Source organism: Pagrus major, chromosome 16, assembly GCF_040436345.1.
Source record: "Pagrus major chromosome 16, Pma_NU_1.0".
Taxonomy (NCBI): Eukaryota; Metazoa; Chordata; class Actinopteri; order Spariformes; family Sparidae; genus Pagrus; species Pagrus major.
In genome coordinates, this window is record NC_133230.1 from 9037194 (window position 1) to 9060409 (window position 23216).

The window sequence follows — 23216 nt, forward strand, 5'->3', positions numbered from 1 at the left end:
ATTTCTCATTGATTAGCTGGAGGCCCCATGGACACAAGGTACCCAGCACAGCTACCGACAGTCCTATCTTTCAACATGAAGTCTGGCTTTGATAGTGATCAATAATCAATTAAGATGATGACAACAACATTACATGATGTTATAAAGTCTGTCTTTCACATCACTGACAGTTTATGATGTTGTATAAGGTTTTAATTGTAATCCTTGACCATCAAAACATAGAGGTAGACATCACCTCGTCTGTGTTTTCAGGCCTGACTCCCCGGTGACTCTCACAGACACAATTTAATGGACATGACAGATCTGTGGTTAAGTCTTTTTACGAGTTACCAAGATAAACTTGTCCTAAGTTACCAAAGTAGGGAAGAATAATAGATTAAATAAAGTTGATTTTTGAAGTGGAACATTTTAAAGAGTTATATGACCCTGAGATGCAGCATGGAGAAAGATTTTATTGGCAGTTCACTCTAGTCTGTCTGTCAGTCTTGCTAACCTAGCCAGGTCTGTTTTGCAGCCCCGTCCAGACAGTCCTGTTTTTCTTTCAACCTTTTTTTGATTTTGACATCACATGCTTTTCTAAAAAAAAAAAGCACCTTAAACTTTTGAAAAGGAAGAAAAAAACAAACACAAAATCACACTTGGAGTGTTCGTTTATTGCAATTCATGAACAGAAAAGGAAGTTTTTTTAAAATCCATCAAACAATAATAGTGATAACAACACAGTCAAAGAGTTTCTGAAATATTTATTCGAGGGGATTAAAAAGACGAATGCGGCAGGGCTTAAGTGCAGCGTTTCAGTTCTAACAACAGTGAGCCCTGCGGCGTCTACGAAGCCCTACGTTGTACAACAGGTAATAAACAAACACAGTAACAGTTGTACAGTAATACTAGGATGCACATTCTTACAGAATGACTTGTCTTCAGTCCGTCTCTACGAGCTAAGCTACTGTTTCTGCTAATGGCAAGAAAATATAATACTTTGAATAGCGCGTCATCTCTCGGAAAATAACAGCAGGGTTATTTTATTTTGAAAATAACAATAAAGATCTTGATCGTAGAGATTTATACAGCTTGTTTAACCTCCTTCATAATCAGTCCCATAAAGGGTAGTAGTACAATGTCTGATTTAATTTAAAGGCCTTGGATTAAAGTAATAAATACGTTTCTTAGCCCTCCCTTAACAAAACTTTACACACATTCTGCCTTATTTAAAAAATAAAGACATTTGTGTTATTTATTAGCATATTTGACATAAATCAGGTCATTAACATGATGCTCAAATGTAAAATAAACTCATTTTGACTCAATATAGCCTCGTGGATGTGTTCATGTAACAGTCGCCTGAGAGATTCCCGCCTTTGTACAATATGTTAGGATATTTTTCAGTTTTTTTTTTATTCACATGAGGAATGTTGTCAGGCAGCCAAACTGTAAATATGGCATTTGTGAAAATACAGATTTATTGGCAACGCGCTCCTGAGCACCACCTGTGCGCGCAGCAGCCTCCGAGGTGAAATTCCTCTGGCTGTCAACACGTCACAGTCAGCCCACAATGCACCTTTCCACACCTGAGAATCACTTTCAGTCCCATTTTTGTTAAACATACATCATCTCAAAAGAATTAGGCTGTTTTCAGGGTACAAAATTGCAACGTGAGTCCTTATTTTTTTTCCTGTGGTGACATTTAATGTGTTCAAATGTGTAAAAACTGATGAAATCTTTAGGATGGTGTGTGATAACGTACAGCAATCATGTGGGGAATGCTGGATGTGGGCTCTTCTGGAGTGAAAAAAACATCTAAGTAGTTTTGAAATCGTTCCTCATGGTGCGAAATCTGCTAGTAGCGGGTCAGAATAACAGGAAAGAAGGAATCTGGCTGGGAAGGAGAAAAAGGGTCTACAAATAATACTGTGGTTGATGGTCAGTGTTGTGTAGAGAAGAGGGATGAGGCTGAGGAACACAAAGGTTCAAGGCTGGGTCACTGCACTGGGTTCCTTCTCATAGATGTAGCTGCCCACACCACCAGTGTTCACGCCTGGAGGAACCACAGGGACAGCAGCGGGGTCGTCAGGGGGTAAACAGAGAGGGCAAGAGAAGGTACAGCGTGAGCAAAGGAGAGGTTGCAAAACATTTCCTGTACAAGAATCTGCCGTGTTGTATGTAGGCAACGTTATGATGAAATGACTCCTGTTGAGTAACGCTCAGTGTGTGCAACGTGTGCAGCATGGATGAAGAGCTCAGACATACGACATTCTGTTTTCAAGTGTAGCTGATAATTGGTGGGTTGACAGCACCCCCTAGCGGTTACCTTTGGGCCCGAAGAGGACAGCATAGCATGGTTTGTGGCAGTAGGGCTGGCCGTCATGCTGGAATATATAAACACAAACATTGACACACAAAAAAAAAACGCTGAAGGAAGAAGCTTAACACATTTCAGCCACTTCACATGGAGGTGACTGCCTGTCCGGTGCTCTGAGAGTAGGGCATTCTAGTTTTCTCAGAAGTATACTGAGCACAGATTTATGAACCAAACTTTATTAATGCAGAAATATTAATACAGAGACGGGTCTCTGTATTAAGAGGCACAAGTCGTTGAAACGTTGGTTCTTTAACAAAGCTTGTTATCTTAATCTAGGTGCTAGTTTCTAAAGTTTCTGATGATACAGTAAAATCATTTTTTCTCTTTCACAAAAAAGCCAGGGCACGCTTCTTTTGTCGAGAAATATAAAATTAATATAAAGGTTTTATGACAATATATTTGAACTTTTTCATGACATGAATTATGTGTTACCCAACCCACTTTCCTCTTTTTATTCCCCCTTTCCTTTATTTCCAACTTCTTGTTCTCACCTCTGCGTGGCTTCCAGGAGCCAGAGTCTTGCTGCACCTCTCGCAGCGCAGGCAGGGTCGATGCCAGTCTTTACCCAGTGATGTCACCTTCTCAGCTACGGTGATAAACATACACACACACACCTGTGAGACACAATGGCACCAAGCTATTTAGCCTCACACTGTTTTCCTGCCTCACCTCTTTTTCCTACTCACCAAAATACACCTTCTTGTTGCAGCGGGGACACAGGTTGGCCTCTCCGGAAAATGTGGTGATGCTGCCAGCTGCAGACACATTACAGACACATTACAATACTGGAAATTGTCAAAAAAAACGCATGGAAATGGTTCAATACATCCCCACTGATCTTTCCAGCTGGGTGTGAAATGTACTAATAACGTAGGAGTATAAAAATAATGTTGGGCCAAGTGCTTAACAGCTTTTATACGTTTCAAGAGGGAATTTTTGGGTAATGAGGCTAATTTTGCCAATTTAGATATTCTGGTTGCCAAGTTAAAACACTTTATTCACTCCCTCTTGTAACAGCCAATCGTAGGAGCTGATGGAAGTTTAGTGTACATGTAGTGGTCTGCTTGGAACTGCAGGTGGCGCCAGAAGGGAAGGAAACTGGTTTGGTTTTATTCTGCCATAAATAAATCTTTCTATAAGACAGTTTTCCACATATTCATTCACAAACAGATTCAATTCAACAGCAAATAAATTGAAGTATGGCAGGATAAAAACACTAAAAGTTAAACATCCTGTCACCTTATAAAACGCATTTAAAGGATTTGGAGTCATAAAAGAAACAAAATTCTTATCGGTGCTGATTGTTTTCTGGCTTTTAAACCAAGTGGATGGAAAATGGCCACTAACTGAAAGCTGCACAGCAAAGATAAATCGCTGAGGAACACCCGTGTGTTCCTGCTGACAGGAACTTCCCAGAACACACACCCTATCTAACACGTCTGAGAAAATCCTGAGAAAAGGCCCAAAAGACTTCTGTGTATCGATGTTCTTATCATTGAGTCAGCAGCAGCTTTCCTTCCAGCCTTTCTTAATCTTAAGGGACAAACACGCCTACAGAAGGGCTTTTTTTTTCTTTCTGTAACTGACACAATTTACAGCACATACAGGTCGAACACATGTTCACATTCACCTTTTGATGGTGCCTTGGGTGCGAACACTTTCTTCTCCTCGGCTTTGGCGGCTGAGTCCACACCGGTGGGAGACGCGTTGTTGTTGGCTGGAGTATCGTACACGTAAGAGCCGGCTCCCCCGATGTTCACACCTGGAAAAAAGGTAAAGAAGAGGAGGCGAAATAACATCAGTAGCTGCAACAAAGGAGGAGGGAATATTAATTTGACATATGGCATTGAGATCTGCACTCAAACATTATAATGGACTCCACTGATGTCTGAATAGTGTGAAACCGCCAACTCTATGGAAGACTAAAATGACTTATTCAGTATATAAACAGAGCAGATACCTCCGCCCAAGGCCCAACAGTCCCCTTTTGTATTATATTTATGAATGAGTCATCCAAGCTTAAAACTCATTTCCTTTATTTAACCAGGTAAAAGTCTCATGTTTAAAATATCTTTTTCATTTCAGCGTTATCTATTAAGCAACATAAACAAGTGAAATGTGAGTATTTTATCCTCCTTGACTTAGGAGGGTGGCATGACCCATTGTCACAGCAATAAATACAAACAACATAAACAAACTAAGACAACTATCACAAATTACAAATGTGTGTACAACAAATCCAGACAAGATGTTATAAGAGAGTACAGATGACATGTATTTTACCTTTTGGCCCAAAGAGGGCAGCATAGCATGGTTTGTGGCAGTAGGGCCTTCCATCGTGCTGTTGGAGAGACAGAAAAACACCATGACACACATTTAAAACAAACTGACTCAATAGGCACGTAAGAATAAAATTAAAACCTGGTGACGCAAATGGGGAAAAATCAGCCGTGACATGCGATGAGAAGTCACATTTTTGACGCATTTCTCTGACATCGTATATTTTGTTTCACGGGTGGAAGAGGAGATGGAGACGTTGTGTCCAAAAACGGAAACAAGCCTGTTTTTTCCATTTCAACACATAATAATGACATCGTCTGTATCCAAGAACAGGACTTTGTTGATGAATTCACACTTCAGTGCAACCTTCATCCATGACCGTCTGCCACTTGAGGGGCAGAAAAGCCATTCTGGAGACTTAGATGGCCTGTTGGTGATGCATGCTGGGGAATGTGGCAGTCTTTGCAGGAGCATGTGATCAGCATGGGTAGGGGATCAGGGCTGAGGGCCAGGGTGGCCACTGGTCCAGAGCTCGATGCCCATAGAAGAGAAGAACCAAGCGAATGCCATGGGCATGACGCCAGACCCCGGGTGGTAAGGGAAAAGGGGACATACTACCCACAATCCCTTCTGCTTTGGCCACATGAGCTCCTTTTCCACAGAAGACGGTGTGGCAGAAAAAAGGATTGCTCTCTCACCTTTAATAATACATCACCCGTGACAGGATCAGCTACTGTTAAAGCAGCCACGCTCTCCATTCTCACTTCCTGTTTGACATTTATGAGATCCGTGAAGGTCTCGGGGCCGATGCCAAGCGGTGACTAAGGACTGATGACTTTCTCAGGACAGGACACACAAGGCCTCATTGTCAAGTGAACTGAGTCGGCTGTTAACAGTCGGCTGTACAGTGACACTGAGGATCTGGCTGTGAGACGTTGAGAGACACAGGGACCCTAAAAATGGATTCTCCATCGCTGCGCAGCCCACTCTCTTCCCAGCAGTTAACTTCCCCACATCCTGACACTGAAATCTGTCTTCTCCATCTATTCGTCTTCCTTTCCTTTCCCGACCTGCTCGCTTCCTTCTCCTGTGGTACTGCACATGTTCTAGGCTTGTGAGCCCTTAAAACAAAGAACAGTTCTCGTAAAGTGATGTCACTTTTAAAAATTGGTTGGATCATAAAGGTGTGAGGTTACCGGACTTCTGTCGCCCGCTCCTCATCTCTGCCCGAGGCTAGCAGGTCAGGGCTACATTAGCCTACTTACCATTTCCATTAACTACTACTATCATGCATCCAAATCTCTGACCAAACTATCAGTGGTAAAGTTGCATTTTGGGTAATATGGGTGTGAAAATGCATTAAATTTTTTAAAAAGTCGATATCTCTGGTTCTGATGCATTGATTTTAATCTTTTTCTCTATAAACTGTCTATCATTGTTACACTTATCATCATCTTGTGACCCTTCAGATTAACATGTGATCATGTGAGTTTGCAAGTCCATCTTGCCAGGCTTCAAGCTATGCCCTTGTGACCAATATTCTTATTTCTACTTTAGAAACTGTGATGGTGCCAGTTAGTTACCGTACCTGAGCTGTTTGTTTCCCACCTATAATTATTTATTTTTTGACAAGTCTGCCCTGCGTTAAGTCATTCTGCATTCTGTTTTCCACTGAAATACATCACATCAACTGGACTGGATTACTTTTGATACTTAAAAGTCTAAACATGATGATCATGAGGCTAGATTATAAACTATATGGAGCACCTTTTTAGATTATTTCTTAGTTGATTCATAGATCGAGCAAAGATCCTTCCTGAGAATTTGAAACGGCAAACAATCCCACCTCAAAGTCCATTTATTAGCTGATCTGGAGCTTTGGGCTGAATCACATTTGCTTCATGAGCAGATAAAGGATGCCAAGTTCTCATGGATTTGAGAATAAACCATTGGGATATATAGGTGTTCATCACGGGAGATGAAGCTCCAGTTTAACGTCCATACATTCTTAGTTAATACTCTGAGACGAAGGTATGCCCTCAGGAAACTGCTGCCCTCCTTTGCTCCACAGATTCATGCTGACCCCCGACTCCTTTTAAAGAAGCAGGGTCAGAACCTTTTGCATACCAGGCCCGAAATGACATCAAACACCCTCCCCAGCAAAAAAAAACACAGTCCCTTTACATGCTTTCCATTTTTTCACGTCTCTCAGCCTGACTCTGTTTCCATGACGATGATCGAGTATTGAGTTTTTCGCCTACTAAAGTCCGGCTCATGGCATGGAGCTGCAGCCCGGGGCGGGATTTGGCTGTTGTCCACGGAGAGACAGAGAGGACGGAGGGGGAAGAGGAGGACGGTGGGCAGAGAGAGAGAGAGCGCGCTGGCCTCAGAGAGATTGTGTGACTACATTACTGTAATCATGCAGAGATTAAACAGCAGAGCAGCATCCTTTGAGGTCTGCAGGGAGATTGCTTTTGTGTACAAAAGACGCTGAGATCACATCCTTTTTGTGTTGAGATGACAGCGGGAGACTGAGAAAGGTGCGTGTGTGATATTCACCCATGTTCAGAGAGAGAGAGCGACAGGGTGAGGATTGAGTCGTTGGCTCGGTCATGAAAGGCAAAAGAAGAAAGGGGCATGATAAGAAAACCCCCGGGGTGAAAGTGCCAGATACTGAGCACAGTGGGGGGAATATATGTGGAGATGTGATACTGCAGCTGGATTACGTAACAGAGAGAGAGGAAAAAGGATCTAAAAGCAACTCATCCTGTAACGCTAAGGGGGTTAAAATTCCCACAAGGATGGCTCATATTGACAGATGCAACCAGACACATGACAAGGCAGGAAAAAGGCATGCACGCAGCAATTTCCTGTACAAAATGCACAAGTTCTGTGAAACTAATGGACAGAACGCCGTATCGCTACCTACTGAAACCCACTTTAAAGAGTCTAATAGCTTGGTTATACTAACTTTTAAAACATTAAAGATTTGCCTTCTGCTTCGGCCTTCTTCTATTTTTTGTGAATGTAAAGCTTTCACTGTTCATGCTCAATAAAAATATGTATTTTTTAAATTAGATAAATGTAATCATCAGATGCACTCGCAGAGTTAAAGATCAACAGAGTTCAACATGGTGGAGTCTGACACATTAACCTTACCGTATTTTTATGGTATTTCATATCTTTCCGAGTCATTTACTGATGATGTTGATTAGCCACAGCCAACTATCTTTTGACAAATACCTTACAGTTTGACACTGAATCAACTGTGCAGCTCCTCACTGCCCAAGAAGATCTTATGTTAGAGTGGCCGCTATCGCTATCCCTGCTTATATCCACGCTTTTTGCTGTCCATGGTAATATCCATGCTATCGCTATCCATGCTAATGATGTTGATCTTGCTAGAATGGCAGTCTGGTCAAGATAGTACCATTAACCATGCTCCCATTTATGTTTGAGAGAGAGCGTTTACTGGCTAAAGTGGGAAATGGCAAACCAGTGTTTGCACCAACTGTGCTGACTTTTTGTGAAACAAAGATTCAGACTCTAAAATAGAGGAAGCAATCATAGCTTATTAGCTGAGATGCACAATTTATTTTTATTTAACTTCCTCTGTTGGGAGTATTAACTGATCCATAAAACAGAAATAGCTTAAGAGGAGTTGATGGTACAAAAATATATTTTGATATATCTGTGGGAACTTATTTTCCTTTTCGAGACTGAACTAATGATTAATTTAATGCTAGGAGGCTTGTTAGCTTCAACTATGGTTAGCATTTTCACAGAGGATCCACTGTAGGGTTATCTGTCAATAAATCAATGCAGGACCAGGCAGCACTGGCTTCATCTTTTTAGATTTCACAACAACAGTCAATGAACTGTAAAGAAACAATGGCATGGAGTTTGTTGGCCTTTAACCCTGACTGATCAACACCACTGAACTGATACTTTATCAAGAAAAACGACACAACTACCGAAAATAGAACTTGCATTAGCAGCCTTTGAGGTCAATTCAGAGAAGCTTAACAGAAGCCATTTGGTCGACACATTTAGCCACAGTGCTTCACAGCATCACTGAGTGCTTATAACGTTAGCATGAATGGCCACAGTGGGAAGTGAACTCCAACCCCAGGCGATGTTAGTGACGAGCTCCATGCACACAGTCATCTATACAGGCTACAATGAGTCAACAGTGACCCAGTTTGCAGAGTTAAAGCACATATCTTGTGGTTTTTCATTGAAAATTTCACCACTTATTTACATTTTTCATGGGCAGACTGACATGAGGTCATGTAAATTGAATGTCTTTGGGTTTTAGACTGTAGGTCAGATATAACAAGCTTTGGGAGGACATCTCCGTGGAAAATTGTGAATAGCATTGTCACCATTTTCAGACAATTATTGGATGAAACAGCTGATCGATTAATCACAGAAACAAGACATAATTAAAATTATTGCTGGTGTAACTGTATATTGGTAGTTATGGAAGTATGAAGTCCCTAACTGAAGTAAAAGCATAAAAGTAATGCGTATAAGTTGCAGCACGAGAGACAAATTTCTCGATATGCATCAGCATTTAAGGTCAGTAGCGATGGGACAGCACTGTCCTGTTCCTGGTGGTGTCTTACTGACCTCAGCATGGCCTCCAGCGTTCAGGAGCTTGTTGCAGCGGTCGCACTTGAGACACAACTTGTGCCAGTCCTTCCCGAGTGATGACACCTTTTCAGCTGCACATGAAAAGACAAAAGACAGAGACAGAGGGACAAGGGTGAGCGCAAACATTCGCATAAAGCAGCATTTATATACATAACGGGGAACAACAGCCTTTATGTCTCTCCATCTCCATCGTGTCATAATGTGGCGTTCAATCACTCATCGCAGAAAGAGCAATGACGTCCCCCATTGCTCCGCTCTCCAGAATAATGATTAGCCTGTACTGTAGATCTGGGCCGATGTGCCCCCGGGGAAAATCCTGTCACCGTGCCAACTGAGTGATCGGGGGTGGGGGATGCTGGGAATGCCAGCGTACCACACAGGATGCTGTGGTGATGTCATTGCGGGATAGACAGACAGTGGCGTGAGTCCCAGTCCAGCTGGAGCAGCAGGGGGTGCCCACATCTAACCCAGATCCTTTGTGTTACCCCTCCAAACACACACACACCCCTCCCCCAGTGTACAGTGGACCCATCCTGCTGCAGACGGCCCTTCAACCCCACTTCCGTTCCCTTTTTTCTCCTCCAGACAAGCAAAGGACCCTAATTATACCCGTTCCAATAATACGTCCCTGCTGCTTCCACACAATGGGCCCCAAGGAGCTGCTCAGGCAGCAGAGGAAACACCTTCTCTTATCAAGGCAGGGCACAAATAGCCGGATACTTGAGGCCGTTTCCTACATACCCTCGGTCAAAAACATGGACGGCATGTATGCAGGCATACAGACGATTACTTCCTGCTGCACTTCCTACTTCTGGCTGCTTTCCCACATGTAGCATAGCATGTAAAAGAACTATGAAATTCCTGCGTCGGCCTCGTGTCAGGATGCAAATTACATTAGACCTTAGAGATTTGACAGTGGCATGTCACTTTGTGAACATGCCGTTCCAAAAGTGACGGCATGAATGCAATTTTGTCCAATTTCGTCAGAAACACGAGGACAAAAGAACAAAAACAAGCTAAATATGGACTTCACAAACAGCTTAATATGATTTTGATAGTTTCCTGATTTAAAAAAACTTTCATTTAATTATAAAAAGGTCACTTCTGATCAATGAATAACTTTTCACAACCAAACAAGACCTTTAGCTTCCATACCAAACATCTAGGGAAAAAAGGGCATTACAGATTTTTGGTGAAAGTGCTTTTGAAGTTTTAGCACCTTCATCTTTGTGTGAGCTACAGAGACACCTTAAACTTGATTATTTGATAAGTATGGAACATTATGAAAATAGGATTAAGGACTATCTGACGACTGAATGCACATGTCCCATGACTGAACACTGGTAAATTAATTGTCTTGATGTAATTTGCTGATTGTTTTAAGTCAGGCACTTGTTTTTTTCCAATGCGAACATTTTTATATCGTCTGTTTTAAGTTGTTTGTTCCGCGATGTAAAACTCTGAGAGACTCTGAATCTCAATTCAATTCCTGGTAAAATAAAAGGTAAACAAAACAAACATGTGAATAATGTTACGGCTGATTCATGCGTGGAAAATGCTTTTCAACATGTGACTTGTCCCTGCAGAAGTTTACCCTCCAATCAGTTTCTCCCTGTCAATTAAGACTTTAAGCCCAATGGCTAACAACAAGACCCTGGAGAATAGGTGGGTGAAGGGTGAAGGGTGAGGGAGGGGAGGCCTCGCATTGACACTTAAGAGCAGAGGAATGCTGACTAGGACAGTGCCGGAAATGTTAAATCACTCTTAAAGATAATGTTAGTCTGACTTAAAAGCCTACAATAAATCTCTCTTTAAATCAATGATCTGCTCTTTAATCAGTGGACGGCCACAAAACATTCCAGTTAAAAGGACAATAAATTTAAACTGGATTAGTATCTGTAAGTCTGTATAACTTGCTGTCACTGCTTAGATACCAACTGTCACACGACTATTACCAGTGTCGATCTCTTCAGCTGTTTTCTAGAGCACGAGTGATACATCGGCCTTTCACAGATACGACTGTATCAGCGTGTATTGTGTCAGATATGTGCCGAACAATTAATATTTTAAGAGATTTTAACCTGTTCAGAGTTTTTTGTGCAACTTTCAGTGTCAGTGAGCATTTTCTAAGGTAAATTTAACCTTTTTTATAGTGTACTTTTGAACAAGAGAATGATCGCAAACCTTTATCACCTTCAGACGCTGTTTAAAGAGAGTCTAAATGGAACCAGCAGGGGATTAACCTGTCTGAGTGTGTGTGATTTATTTCCTCCTTTAATCTGAATATACACATATACCTGACACCTCTACAGTGTGAAAAATGCTGCCAGTGTGTCCTCAATGCGGACTTAGTGCGTGTGTTTATGTCATCGACTGACTCACGAGCAAACGCACCTCCAGACAGATTTAAAACGTCAGCTCATGAATGGAAACAGACGTCAGAGCCTTACCAGTATGTCTTCATTTCTCTCTGTGTGCTGTAACAAAGTCCGCTGTTTTTAAAGGGCAGTTGTTATTGTAAGAGGGGTGAGCCTGTCTGTCTGCATTATGTGTTGTGGGAGTTATGGAGTGGGGGAGGTGGAGGGGATCTACCCCTGGCCCAGATGTTTACATGATGCAAGCCTCTATCCTTATTATCCTTCAATGCTCCAAAAAAGAAAAATCCAGAAAATACGCATTTAGGTTGACATGCTACATGCAAAGATGGAAATGATATAGATAAATAAAACATAACAGATAAATATTATGTAACGACTGCTCCAATAGACTGATTCAGACGGTTCCTCGTCTCCCAAAATAGCAAACGTGTGGGCACAAATGAGGCAAATGAAACGCCACCGAGTCTTCCTCCACCTCATTACGGCAACAACCTGAGGGATAAATGCACCCGCTTGTGTAAACAAACCCGCTCCTGTTCGCGGGGAAGTCTCTCCGGATATTCACATCTACATTGTCAACATCGATGAGGAAGCGCCAAATCCTTTTAGCCAATTCTCTCACGACAGCCGGCAATTTCCCCCTCACTCAAAAGCACGCAACAAAGGATTCCCCTGTGACTGAATGTAAACAGTGGGACTGCTTTGGGAAATTGAAGACTTGCGGTGCGTCTCACCTGACATTTGTCTCTTTTGTTCCTTAAAAATCTACATAGAAATATCTGGAAATTACATAATTCAGGTAATTCAGGACAAAAGAGCAGAGTCGCCTGGGGGAAACCCTTTGACGGCAATTCACTTTCAATGAAAACAACACGCCAAAATATGGAGCAGCTGAAGAATTAAAAATCCCTTCCTAATCCCAAGGATGAGGTCCATCCATGAAATCGGATGAAGCTCATCTTGGCAGTTAATGGAGCCAAAAAAAATCAGCAATCATAACAGATGATCATGATAGATTCAGACAGCTGTTTTTGTTAAGGAAGATGCTATCATTTAAAAGTGTATTAGACAGTTTTGGAATATGTTACAGCTGTTAGAGGCGCTGCAGCTTAATACAGCTGGACTGGTTTAACGTGATGGTCGCTGCTTGGGAGGTGCTGTACAAAGTGTTAAATAGAGCTGCAATAATTAATCAATTTGTCGACTGAAAGAACATCACTGATCGATTAATGGTTTTAGTCATTTTTCATGCAAAAATGTCAAACATTTGCTGGTTCCAGCTTCTTAAATGTAAGGATGTGCTGCTTTTTTGGGTTATCTATGATAGATAATGAAGACTCTTTGGGCTTTGGGTGGCTGGTTGGACTAAAGAAGCAATTTTAAGATGTCATGTTGGGCTCTGGGAAATGGGGATGAACATTTTTGTAATAATGAAAACAGTCATTGGTTGAAGCCTTAGTGTAGCCTTAATGTAATTTCCTTAATGGTTAGTTGACAAATGAGCAATAAGAAAAAAAGCTTCTTTTTATTTTTATTTTAGGACATTATGTCACGAAAGGACAAAAATGGTAGTTATTGCATGAAAGAGAGTGAAAGGTATTACATAAATACCTGGGCATGTGGACGAATCATATTGGCTGCAGAGGTTCATGTCATCATTGAAACCACTTTTTACTTACATTTCATTTATATGATAACATATTAAATACTGACTGGGAGATGATGATGGTACTGCAGGAAAACTGAGCCTCCAAGTGAGAGGATGAGAAAAACTGAAAGAGTTCTGATCAGAGGTCATCGCCAAAAACCATATGATACCTGCACGGCCGTAAGCTGCTTAACTTCATTTGTAAATTCCTGGTCTAAGCTCTTCAGTCTGCGGCAGGCTTCTCTGATTGCATTGTCAATATGGTTTAAATCACTCCGACGGGCTGCTGCTGACTCCACTTCTCACTGATTCAGCCTCAGTGTTTACAAGTGCTCTGTTTCACTGATGCTACTGAACATTAATCAACTGGAGAGGAGGGAAAAGCTCGACATACTTGAAAGTGTTTTTGTGATTTTGAAGAGGTCGGTGTGTTTAATCCACAACAACTGCCGTTAGAGCTCGCAAATGTGACGAGATGCGAAGAAACAGAGGCACGGCGAGCGCCTGAAACTGTGCACTGCACCACCTGATGCACATAAACCCAACCTCAGCTGTTGCACTCCACCCTCCTCCGCACAGTTAATTTGATGTGGAGCCAGGAAATTACTAAACAGGCTCAAGTGCAAAAAAGTGGTGCCCAAGGAAAATGCCATTACGACAGCATTACCGCTACCAGTGGGATTAAATTAAGGGGTAATATCTCATATAAACACTGTATTTTTGACATTCATAACTCAATCATGGGTGAGTAATCTAGGTGTTTTTACCTCGCTAAATGGAAACAACATTAAACTGGAGCATGGCTCATGCTTTCAGATAGATCGTCATTGGTAGGTTGAAATAGAGAGGATGTTGTTTATTGTGAAGGTTTTTCTCCAGTCATTTTGCTCTGGTGGTCTACATGAAGACTTAATTATGACGCATGTATTGCTTCATTTAAAATGTCATAAAAATGCAACTGTAAAGGCTGTGAGCTGCCAACAAGAAGCTTCCAGGACATCGTAATGGGAGCGGTTTCATACATTTAATGTACAAAATGCCATTGCGCTTACTTCTGTAAGGTGCATGTGCAAGTACTTAGAGCGTTGCAGCTTTGACTACTTTGAACCATGACCATGACTGAAGTCGAAGAGCAATATAGACAAATGCAAGCTATAGAAGTATATACTGCAGTTGTGGCTCAACAGTTGGCGGTTTGGCCAAACGTCTTCAAATGACCGGTGAAAAACCCTTCACTTGTGAACCAGTTTTGAACATCTTTTCATCTGTGACGTTTTTTTAAAGATGCATCGATTGCCGTTTTCTTGGCTGATCATGATTTCCAGATTTTTAGAAGTCTGACCTGCAGATCCAGCATTTCTTTCTGTCTAAGAACTACAACCAACAGCATACACAAACGTAACCCTTTTTTATTGGAAAATTCAATTGGCATCTTCGTAATATGACAGTCAGTCAGTGTTATTTTACAAACATACCATTGAGCAGAAAAGCGTTGACTGTAAATGATGGCATAACGCAATAAAGACTCTCACGGTGGCCTAAAAAAGGAAACAAGTGCACATATTTTGGGTTCCAATCACTGGTCGGTCTATTGGTGCATCTCTACTGTTTTTTAAATGTCTTTTCAATGGAAAAACACTCACTTGGATAAGTCAGTCAGACGTATTCACACTTTATGGAGCACTGAGTCCAGCCATAACGGATGAACTAGCTACAAACAAACATCTGTAACAGACCATAACTAATGAGAAAGCACACTTTTCCCTGACTTTGCCATAGTTTATTTTGAAAAACTGAGCCTTTTTTTGATGTTCTAATGACATATTAACCATAAAATATCAGCAGAGAAAACAAGGATGGGGGCAGTCGTGGTCTTTTTTTCCCGAAGAGAAATCTCTGATTGGGCCTAACTTTGTTCCTGAGAAATTTATTTGGAGTCATGAGACATCTAATGCAAAGGGTGAAAGCATCAATTCAACATCAAATAGATCAGTATCATTGAAAACCCATGACTCATGTTGGAGCATCAGTTCTGCTTCCAGAGATAGAGGGACATCAGAGAACTTCAGTCTGGTTCTAATTTAATTCATGTTGTTTATGATTCACTTACACTTCAGATCATATTACGAGAGAAGCCAATTACTCTCCGTGTACAGACGGTCTGTAAGAGGAGCAGCATGGGAGCTGGACGGCTGCAAATGTTCCACAAACACGCTGTAATTGGACGGAACATTAAGCAACAGAACTTTAACGAGGAGTCTTCAGAGGAACAATGTTAACGGCCCATTTTCTCCAAATGACTTAATTATGGCTGCTTAATTGTCAGCAGTGACGGGGCAGATGCGGTCCGAACACCACAGCTGACGATGGACTGAGATTGGACCCAGGGGGGGGTCAGGAGGAAGTCCATCACAAGTCACAACAGATAAACGAGCACTCGCACTCACACTGGACATTTACACAGCTGAACTCCCAGCATGCAACGAGGCAAGAATGTCCGCCAGGGAGGCTGGGCTGTGAAATCTCATATGGGTGCTCTCTTATCACTCAATAATTCGATCAGGCTGCAACGGGGGGGAAATCTAATGACAAAGAGGACGATGCCGTGTCCATGCTTGGTGTGCTGCAGGAGGAGATGAAACCAGCTGTAAACAACTGTAAAGAGTGCTTTTTCTGGTTGTTTAACAGCTTTAAGTGGAGAGTAAATACAGTAAACACGCTTTATAGAAGCATGAGGGTAAATGCTCTTTATTAAAGACCTCATTGATGTATAAAAATGTACAGCTTATAACCATATTTTCAATCGTTTTGTCACAGATGAGGATGATAACTTCACAAGCGTTCATTCATGATGTAACCAATGTTATTGTAAATATCTCTAAATCACGGTTGGCTGGACTCCGTTCTCTTGCACCCTCTGGTAATGTGGACCCATCTGTTCAGCTCTTCCAACAATAAACCCGTCCAAAACACACTCATGAACCAAAACACACACACACTTTGCTTCAAGGATCAGTGACAGCTGAGGCCACGCGGGTGTTTTTCTGTTTTTTGGCCTTTGTCACAGCAGTGTGATAACAGCACGTCCTAATAAACAGCATGCACCTGAATCACTGACTTACTGGAGGCTGATAAAGGCAAAGCAGGACCCAAACATGGGCGGTATACTATACTACTGGCTTATATCTCAGGAGAAATATACGAAAGGAAAAAACAAGCAGCCTGTGTTTCCTTCTCTGCATCCTCTTACTATTCTTTTCTCTGGAGTACAACACCCTCAAGGACTTGTGACCTTTCACTAAACTTAGAGACAATCGCGATTCAGGCAGGCACACAAGGGCGTTCAACCTTACAGGGGAAGTGACTTTGAAGGGGTTTTCGGTCGAGGAAAAAGTTGTGCATTAAGAAAACATTCATCGCATACTTGAGTGTCGGGACAATCATCATCATTTCAATCGCTGTCATTTTGCAAAGACATGTTTCAAGTCTAAGAGGCATTGTCATTTACAGGCAATATGCCAAGATTTTAGGGCTTAACACCAGATGAGCTGTATGAAAGCTTTTTTTCGGTTTGAAGCTGCAGTTGTTTAGGAGAATGCTGCAAAGCTGGAATACTAGGAATACTTTTATGAATGAGGCCTCAGCTGAAAAGTGAGCTGACCCAGCAGTGATGTGTTAAACATCAGAATTGATTTGTTGAGGGTCAGTATTTGCACGCAGCTCTCTGTGGCGCTCTCAGTGACTGTGCAGGGTGTGGACTGATGCTCAAGACTCCACTAGGAAACACGTATTTGGATCACTGTGGCTGATGCAACCCCATGGCAAAACCTAGCTCTGGAGGTCGTCTGTCGCCTCAGCCAAGGCGAGGTTTCCTCCCCAGGCCTTCTCCCTCTCTTCCCCCCCCTTCTCCCTCTCTGAATAAAAGAGGCCGACCTCGTGAATCCTGCCGGCTGACGTAAATGGGCTGCAGTTAAGTTGCATCCTGTCTGCACTGGTCAGAGAAGCCACAGGCAAACCGCTGCTCCACAGCTCCCTGCCTCGGTGACTCGTTCACCCTCCCTGAATCCCCGGGATTGCCTGCCCCATACTGCACCTCCTCTTTAACCCGTCAGGACACTGCGTCCCGGCTGAAGATCTAGTCTGCATGACTAGCTTACAGATTAGTGGACCATGTCTTCAAACGAGGAAGTATCACTTGAACTGCACCCTCAGATCTTGCCTTTGGTAATTGGATAATCTGCCCTTGAGAGGTAGACATCACATGACAGAGGCAGAAAATACACATGTGCTTAGAGTGAAATCATCTGAGTATTGCAAAGTGGCATAATAAAATCATCTACGCGAGCACAGGGTTATATGAAGTAAGTCCCTTTGAAAGTGTTAAAAAAGACTTGGATTATTATTTTTGCCACAATGTACCATGACAGCTCAGACTCTGACTGATCTCTGAACTTCTTTCTGTCATCTTACTTTAGTCTCTATATGTGTATGGAGTCATGAAGCCAGAGATCACATGCATGTTTTACATTTAAGTACGTTTCACAGAGGGATCAGTTTGCACCTATGGTGAACTGGCATCTTTACACTGACTTTACATCTACTCTCTGACCCTACAGTGACCACAGAGGATGGACATACCAGGTTAGAACATTTATAATGACAGTATTTACAATTTAGTATGTAAAATCATTCTGCAATTTAGGATTTTTTGCAGCTCTTCAGTCTACGCTCCAACTCGCAGAGACGTTATAAAGAGGAGACCAAGAACTTAAAAGCCGACTTAGCAAGTAGAATCAACGAAGAGCCTGTTGGTGGGAGAAATCACTCTGATTGGCTGTTCAGCTAAGCGAAACCTCCTGAAAAAAAAGTAAAGGAAGGCTTTCTGAACCTGTCGCTTTAGTACCCATGATTCCACCCATTATCACCTATTATTTTTTGCCTTCATTTAGACACAGGCGACGTGAGGCGACACAGCATTTGGCTTTCGTCACCACTTGTTCTTTGTTGTTGGTTTGGTGTCTCTGGGCTTTAAAGGGACTTTGGTTGACTGCCTATACAAGAGTGAGTGCACAAAGAGGACTATTATGAAGAGAAACAAAATATGATGCAAATACATTGACTGTTTATTGCTGAAAAAGCGCATAAACAATATCAAAAATGAGATTCTATAAAAGGAGTTTAACTTTTGAGAGTGAGTCATTTGACTGAACTACAGACAACCAACTTTGTTCCTCTGTGCCTGTTATGTAACAGGTCATTCTGCTGCAAGGTGGAGCGGTTTCACCTGTGTTGGGGCCAGACTTTCAGCGCCAGGCTTAATGCCATCTCCATTAGGGGATCATATTTGTGCCTCAAAAAGGCAGAGAAAAAAGACCCTCATTGAGTGGCGCACAGTAGCTGGCAGGTTATGCAATGGCAACAAGCAGGAGGCAACGACTCAAGAAATGATGTTACATAACTGACAAGGCACATTCACACAGCCTGCCGGGCAGCCAAGTGGAAAACAGGGTACTCTAGCGTTGACAGAAGAGAGGGGAGGAAAAACAGGGGTATTGTGTGGATGTTTGGGGTAAGAGCGGATCAAAGAAAGAGGTGTGTGGGAAACGTATCATCAGGCTGAGAGGACGAAGGTATTCTGCCTCGGTGGGAAGGACAAACGTGCATGGGGACAGAAAGAGCTTTGTGTGAATAGAGATGTCGCTTCTCATTATAATGCATGAGGCACTTTGGGAGTCTCCGTTTAAATAAAGGCGAGCCATCTCGCCCCATTTTCCCCCAGTCCTTGTTGTTAAAAAAAAATTAGAGGAATAGGAATTCAGGGCCTGAGGCAAGAGCGAGGGATGTAAAGAAGAGGAAAGAGAGCCAGAGTGGGAGAAACTGGTGAATGAAAGAGAGAAACTCACAGCAGAGCACCATTAGTTCCCATTAAGTCCTCGTTTATTCACTTAGCTGCACAAAGATGCATTGCTCTCAGTTGTCAGGCACAGGAGTTGAATTTGGGACTTAGTGAGCCATGCTGTGTTGTGTCCTGCACAGACTCTATCACACGAAAACATGGCATTTCCACTGGGCCTGGTCACATGGCCGCCAATAGTCCCTGGTGTATTCTAAGCATCTCTGAACCACAGGAACTAACAGATGTGAGGCCACAATGTGGACGTTGGGAATTTGAAGTCAACCGACCCTACAATTAAAAAGTAGGATGTTCACATTCTTTAAACACCAGCTACAAGCAACAGTTTCCTGCACTTTAAATGGTAAGTTCACCCATAAATGAGAATTCTGTTATTATCTACTCGCCTTCATGTCGATTGGAAAGTTGGGTGAAGTTTTGTAGTGCACAAAACATTTCTGGACCCAACATAAAACAAACATAAAATGGCTTCATACGGCTCGCTCAACGTAATACAAGTCTCCAGAAGCTCCGGGGTCCCAAATTGATTTGGAAAGACGTTAATTACACCATTTTAAGTTGAAATCTTCACTGTAGCTGTTACGCTAAAAGCATTCGCTCGCCCCCTGTCTGACAAGCTCGACTGTGCGTGTCGTTCTTCTTTTTCTTGTTTGTTTTTTACGTTTTAAAACACTTCCCCATTTGGGTGGTCAGGGGGTTGAAACCGTTGTTAGCCGCTACACCAGGCTTTATACAAGAAAAGACGCTCGCTGTCTGCAGAGCACTGTGTTCATTTACTGCTCATGCATACCAAAACATTTCCTCCTGCTGCAGTTTCACATTAAAAGCATTTAAGTGGTGAAACACTAGTTGAAATGCCTTGTGTTCAGTGAGTTTAGCACATATCGCTATCGTTCATCAATCATGTGTCAACAGAGCAAATAAATCCATAATTTTTCAGTATTTGTTAACAGTGGATCAGTTTGAAATATGTCATGCAACAGTTTTTTTACAGTCTGTGGGAGTTGTTAGATGAAGAGCTGCAGGCGAAAGGCTGCACGCCTCCCACTTCTCAGTGAGGTAACCAACTCCTCTGCCATCTTTAACCTTATCAAGTTCCCTGTTAGCATTGAGTTTATAATATTATTGCCAAATAGGTGCTTTTGCTTTTCACTTCAACAACAATTCCTCGGTATTGAGTATTGATTAAATACCTGCCTGAACATCCACACACCGTATAACACCGGGAACACAGACTACCACGGAAAGCCCTCTGCTTCAGTTGTTTAGGAGAATGCTGCAACACTGTTTGGCTGTGAAGCTCTAGAAATGTTTTGTGGACTATGAAATTTCACCCAACTTTCCATCCGCATGGGGTTGAACTACTTGAATTTCATTTTGGGGTGAACTTCTCCTTTAAAGTTGTTGAAACTTTTCCAAGCAAAGAGAATGGAAGCGACAGTCAACATTTGCCTTCAAGTGGCAATGCAATTGAACCATTACCACCTTAAAACAGCTGTATATTAAAGTCACGAACGGAAAATAATAATAAACATTTCCCCGAAACCCTAAATAATTTAACTCCCAGACTGCGGCTCACCACCGCCACGTTAAATGACGTTCTTTTGCAGAAGTGTTGAACGCCTTTGCCTGCAGAATCCAATATTGAGCAACACCAGCTGGAGGACCAGGTGGGGAACTGCGGGGTGGGCCAATCACTGCTCTATATAGAGCACACCGCGAACCACAAGACGAAAAAGTGGGAGCGAAATAAGACGGGAAATAGACAATTTTCTCTATCAATAACACATGTCCTGGTGTAGATGAAACGCAGGGGATGTTTTTTCCACTTTACACCCACTTTAACTGTTCTGCAGAACTGCAAATTCACCTTCACATGGGATATCTTACGTCTCCGGAGAGCGGGTAGGAGGATGTATGTAGGTGGAGCTGCAGTATCTGAAATTCATCACTGACATGTTATTAATGCATCAGGCTGTGGGCAGCAAGGCAGGCCAAACTTCTCTCCCAGCCCTGACCTCTCCCATGCCTTGTCATAGGTTTCTCAGCCTCCCGTGCAATGACTGAAACTTAAATTATGTCATTAACACCTCCCCTCACTTTCTCCATCCTCCCTGGTTTGACGTGTGCAGCTGATTCCACCCATTCTGGCTCCTTGTAGCCGTTCATCATCCTTACAGTCAACCCAGCCCCGAGGCACTCACCACCCATTAAGACACACCCGAACCAAAAATAACTCCCGCCAGGATGAATCTCAGTACGTTACATAAAAAAATAACATACATCACACAGCGGCTGTGACTCACCCGCTGCAGCAAATTAAGGCTACGGCATAAATGAATACACAGACGTGCATGAAATCCGCATTTGAGGAAAATAAAAGCGTATTTGCACAGATATTAGTCCATGCCACATTGAGTCTTGGGACCCATAGGATGAGCAGCAGCTGTGAGGTTTGCTGCCACTGCTGTTACGTAAGAGGACTTGCATCCACTCACATAATTGATTTTGACCCCCGTGACAGCTCTGATGTGTGCTGCGAAGTGTAGAAAAGATCAGCACCGAGGAACAAATTTTGTTTTTTGTTCCCAGCATGCGGCCAAACATAAACACAGGATTACTCTCGGTTCAGCAGGACAGCAGCATGTTCCCTACAAATAAACAGCGCAGGGTGCATATCATGCGTAATCTTCGGATTCAAAGCAGCGATGTAAATTTTTGTTTATCTTCATGACCTGAGCTCCTTTAATCCTCAGCTTTGCTCTTCTTTCACTGTAAACATCTGTTATGGTAAATATAAGATGCTAAGTGTAACACAACGCTCTTTGCCCGAGTGAGCGTTTGCCATCTTTGTTTACATGAACGCAAAGGATGCATGTGTACAGGTTTTCATCCCACTGACGCAGCATGATGTTGCCGTGCTTCTGTGTGAGTGGGCAATCTCAGCATATGGCATAGCTGCACTCTTGGCAGAGACTTTACGTCAGCAAGCCTCCAAAGCCAACTGCCACGCTTGGATGTCCACCAAACACAACAAATTAAAAATGGCACAGATCAGTGTCAAAATACGATAAATCATTCATCCAGTGTTGTGAATTTAATGCAGACGGGGGCATGTTTGCTTTCATAAACGTTCAAAACATTCTCTGCCTGATGGAAAAGTATACATTTGTGAAATGTCTTCTCTTAGGGCTTTTGTTGACATTGACCCCCACTCTCCTCACCAGCTTTTTGTTTTCCCAATCTCTGTGAATCATTTACACAGCCAGCAACTCATTCCCAGAAAAAAAAAGAAAAAAAAAAAAAAGTCTGATCTAAGGAATGCTGTGAAATTTACATATGTGAGAAATTCCTTAGGGAAATGCAGGAAGGATTGACATTTTCCCACTCCTGAACAAAAAAGTCTAAATATTAAAAAGTCTAAATAATGCAATATTGAGCTTTATGAATCTAGTATATGTCTACTGTCGAACATACACCACAAATATACTTTTAATGTCCTCATGCATGTTGTGTATACTGGCCAGAGAAGGAGCCAGAAGTGCGTGTTTAAAAATGCATTCAGAACTTCATTTAAAAAACAGGCATTTTTAGCCAAACTCAACGTAGCTGAATTCTGGCTGTGTTTACATGTTTTCAATGAATGGGCATTAACTCCCCTGTATCCCAATAAACATACTGCTCGTCTCATGTGTAAATTAAGGAGCTGTAGCATTACGAAAACCGCAGAACAAGTTGTCCCCAAAACAACGATGCCCTGTAAACAGCTGACGAACGCTCACCATCATGACCCAAAAGTCATTTCAAAAAACGTGAGAGCAAACAAAGCGGCCGCTACTTACCGAAATACACCGTCTTCTCACACTTGGGGCACTTTGAAGACATGTTGCGAGGCAGTGGTTCGAGTGGAAGTGATGTGTTTTGTCTGCGGTCTCCACTTTCTCCTCGTCCTCTGGCTCCTCTCTCCACAGCAAGTGTCCC

General features: G+C 42.3%; 1 protein-coding gene across 1 annotated transcript; it reads right to left on the reverse strand.

Moving 5' to 3' along the window:
* Window positions 1-632: 632 nt before the first annotated feature.
* Window positions 633-23216, reverse strand: crip2 (cysteine-rich protein 2). Its single transcript, XM_073483386.1, has 8 exons — window positions 23078-23216; window positions 9272-9366; window positions 4643-4700; window positions 3990-4121; window positions 3046-3114; window positions 2851-2945; window positions 2309-2366; window positions 633-2035 (listed from the first exon to the last, which is right to left on the reverse strand). Exons 1-8 carry the CDS (start codon window positions 23118-23120, stop codon window positions 1968-1970), a joined length of 618 nt encoding a protein of 205 aa, XP_073339487.1. The 5' UTR covers window positions 23121-23216; the 3' UTR covers window positions 633-1967.

Excerpts from the sequence above, each read along its gene's own strand:
- crip2 (XM_073483386.1), bottom strand. The coding sequence starts at position 23,120 with ATGTCTTCAAAGTGCCCCAAGTGTGAGAAGACGGTGTATTTCG. Across the intron at positions 9,367-23,077 it reads TGAGAAGACGGTGTATTTCG|CTGAAAAGGTGTCATCACTC; the intron begins GTAAGTAGCGGC and ends TTTCATGTGCAG. Across the intron at positions 2,367-2,850 it reads CTCCTGGAAGCCACGCAGAG|CATGACGGCCAGCCCTACTG; the intron begins GTGAGAACAAGA and ends TATATATTCCAG.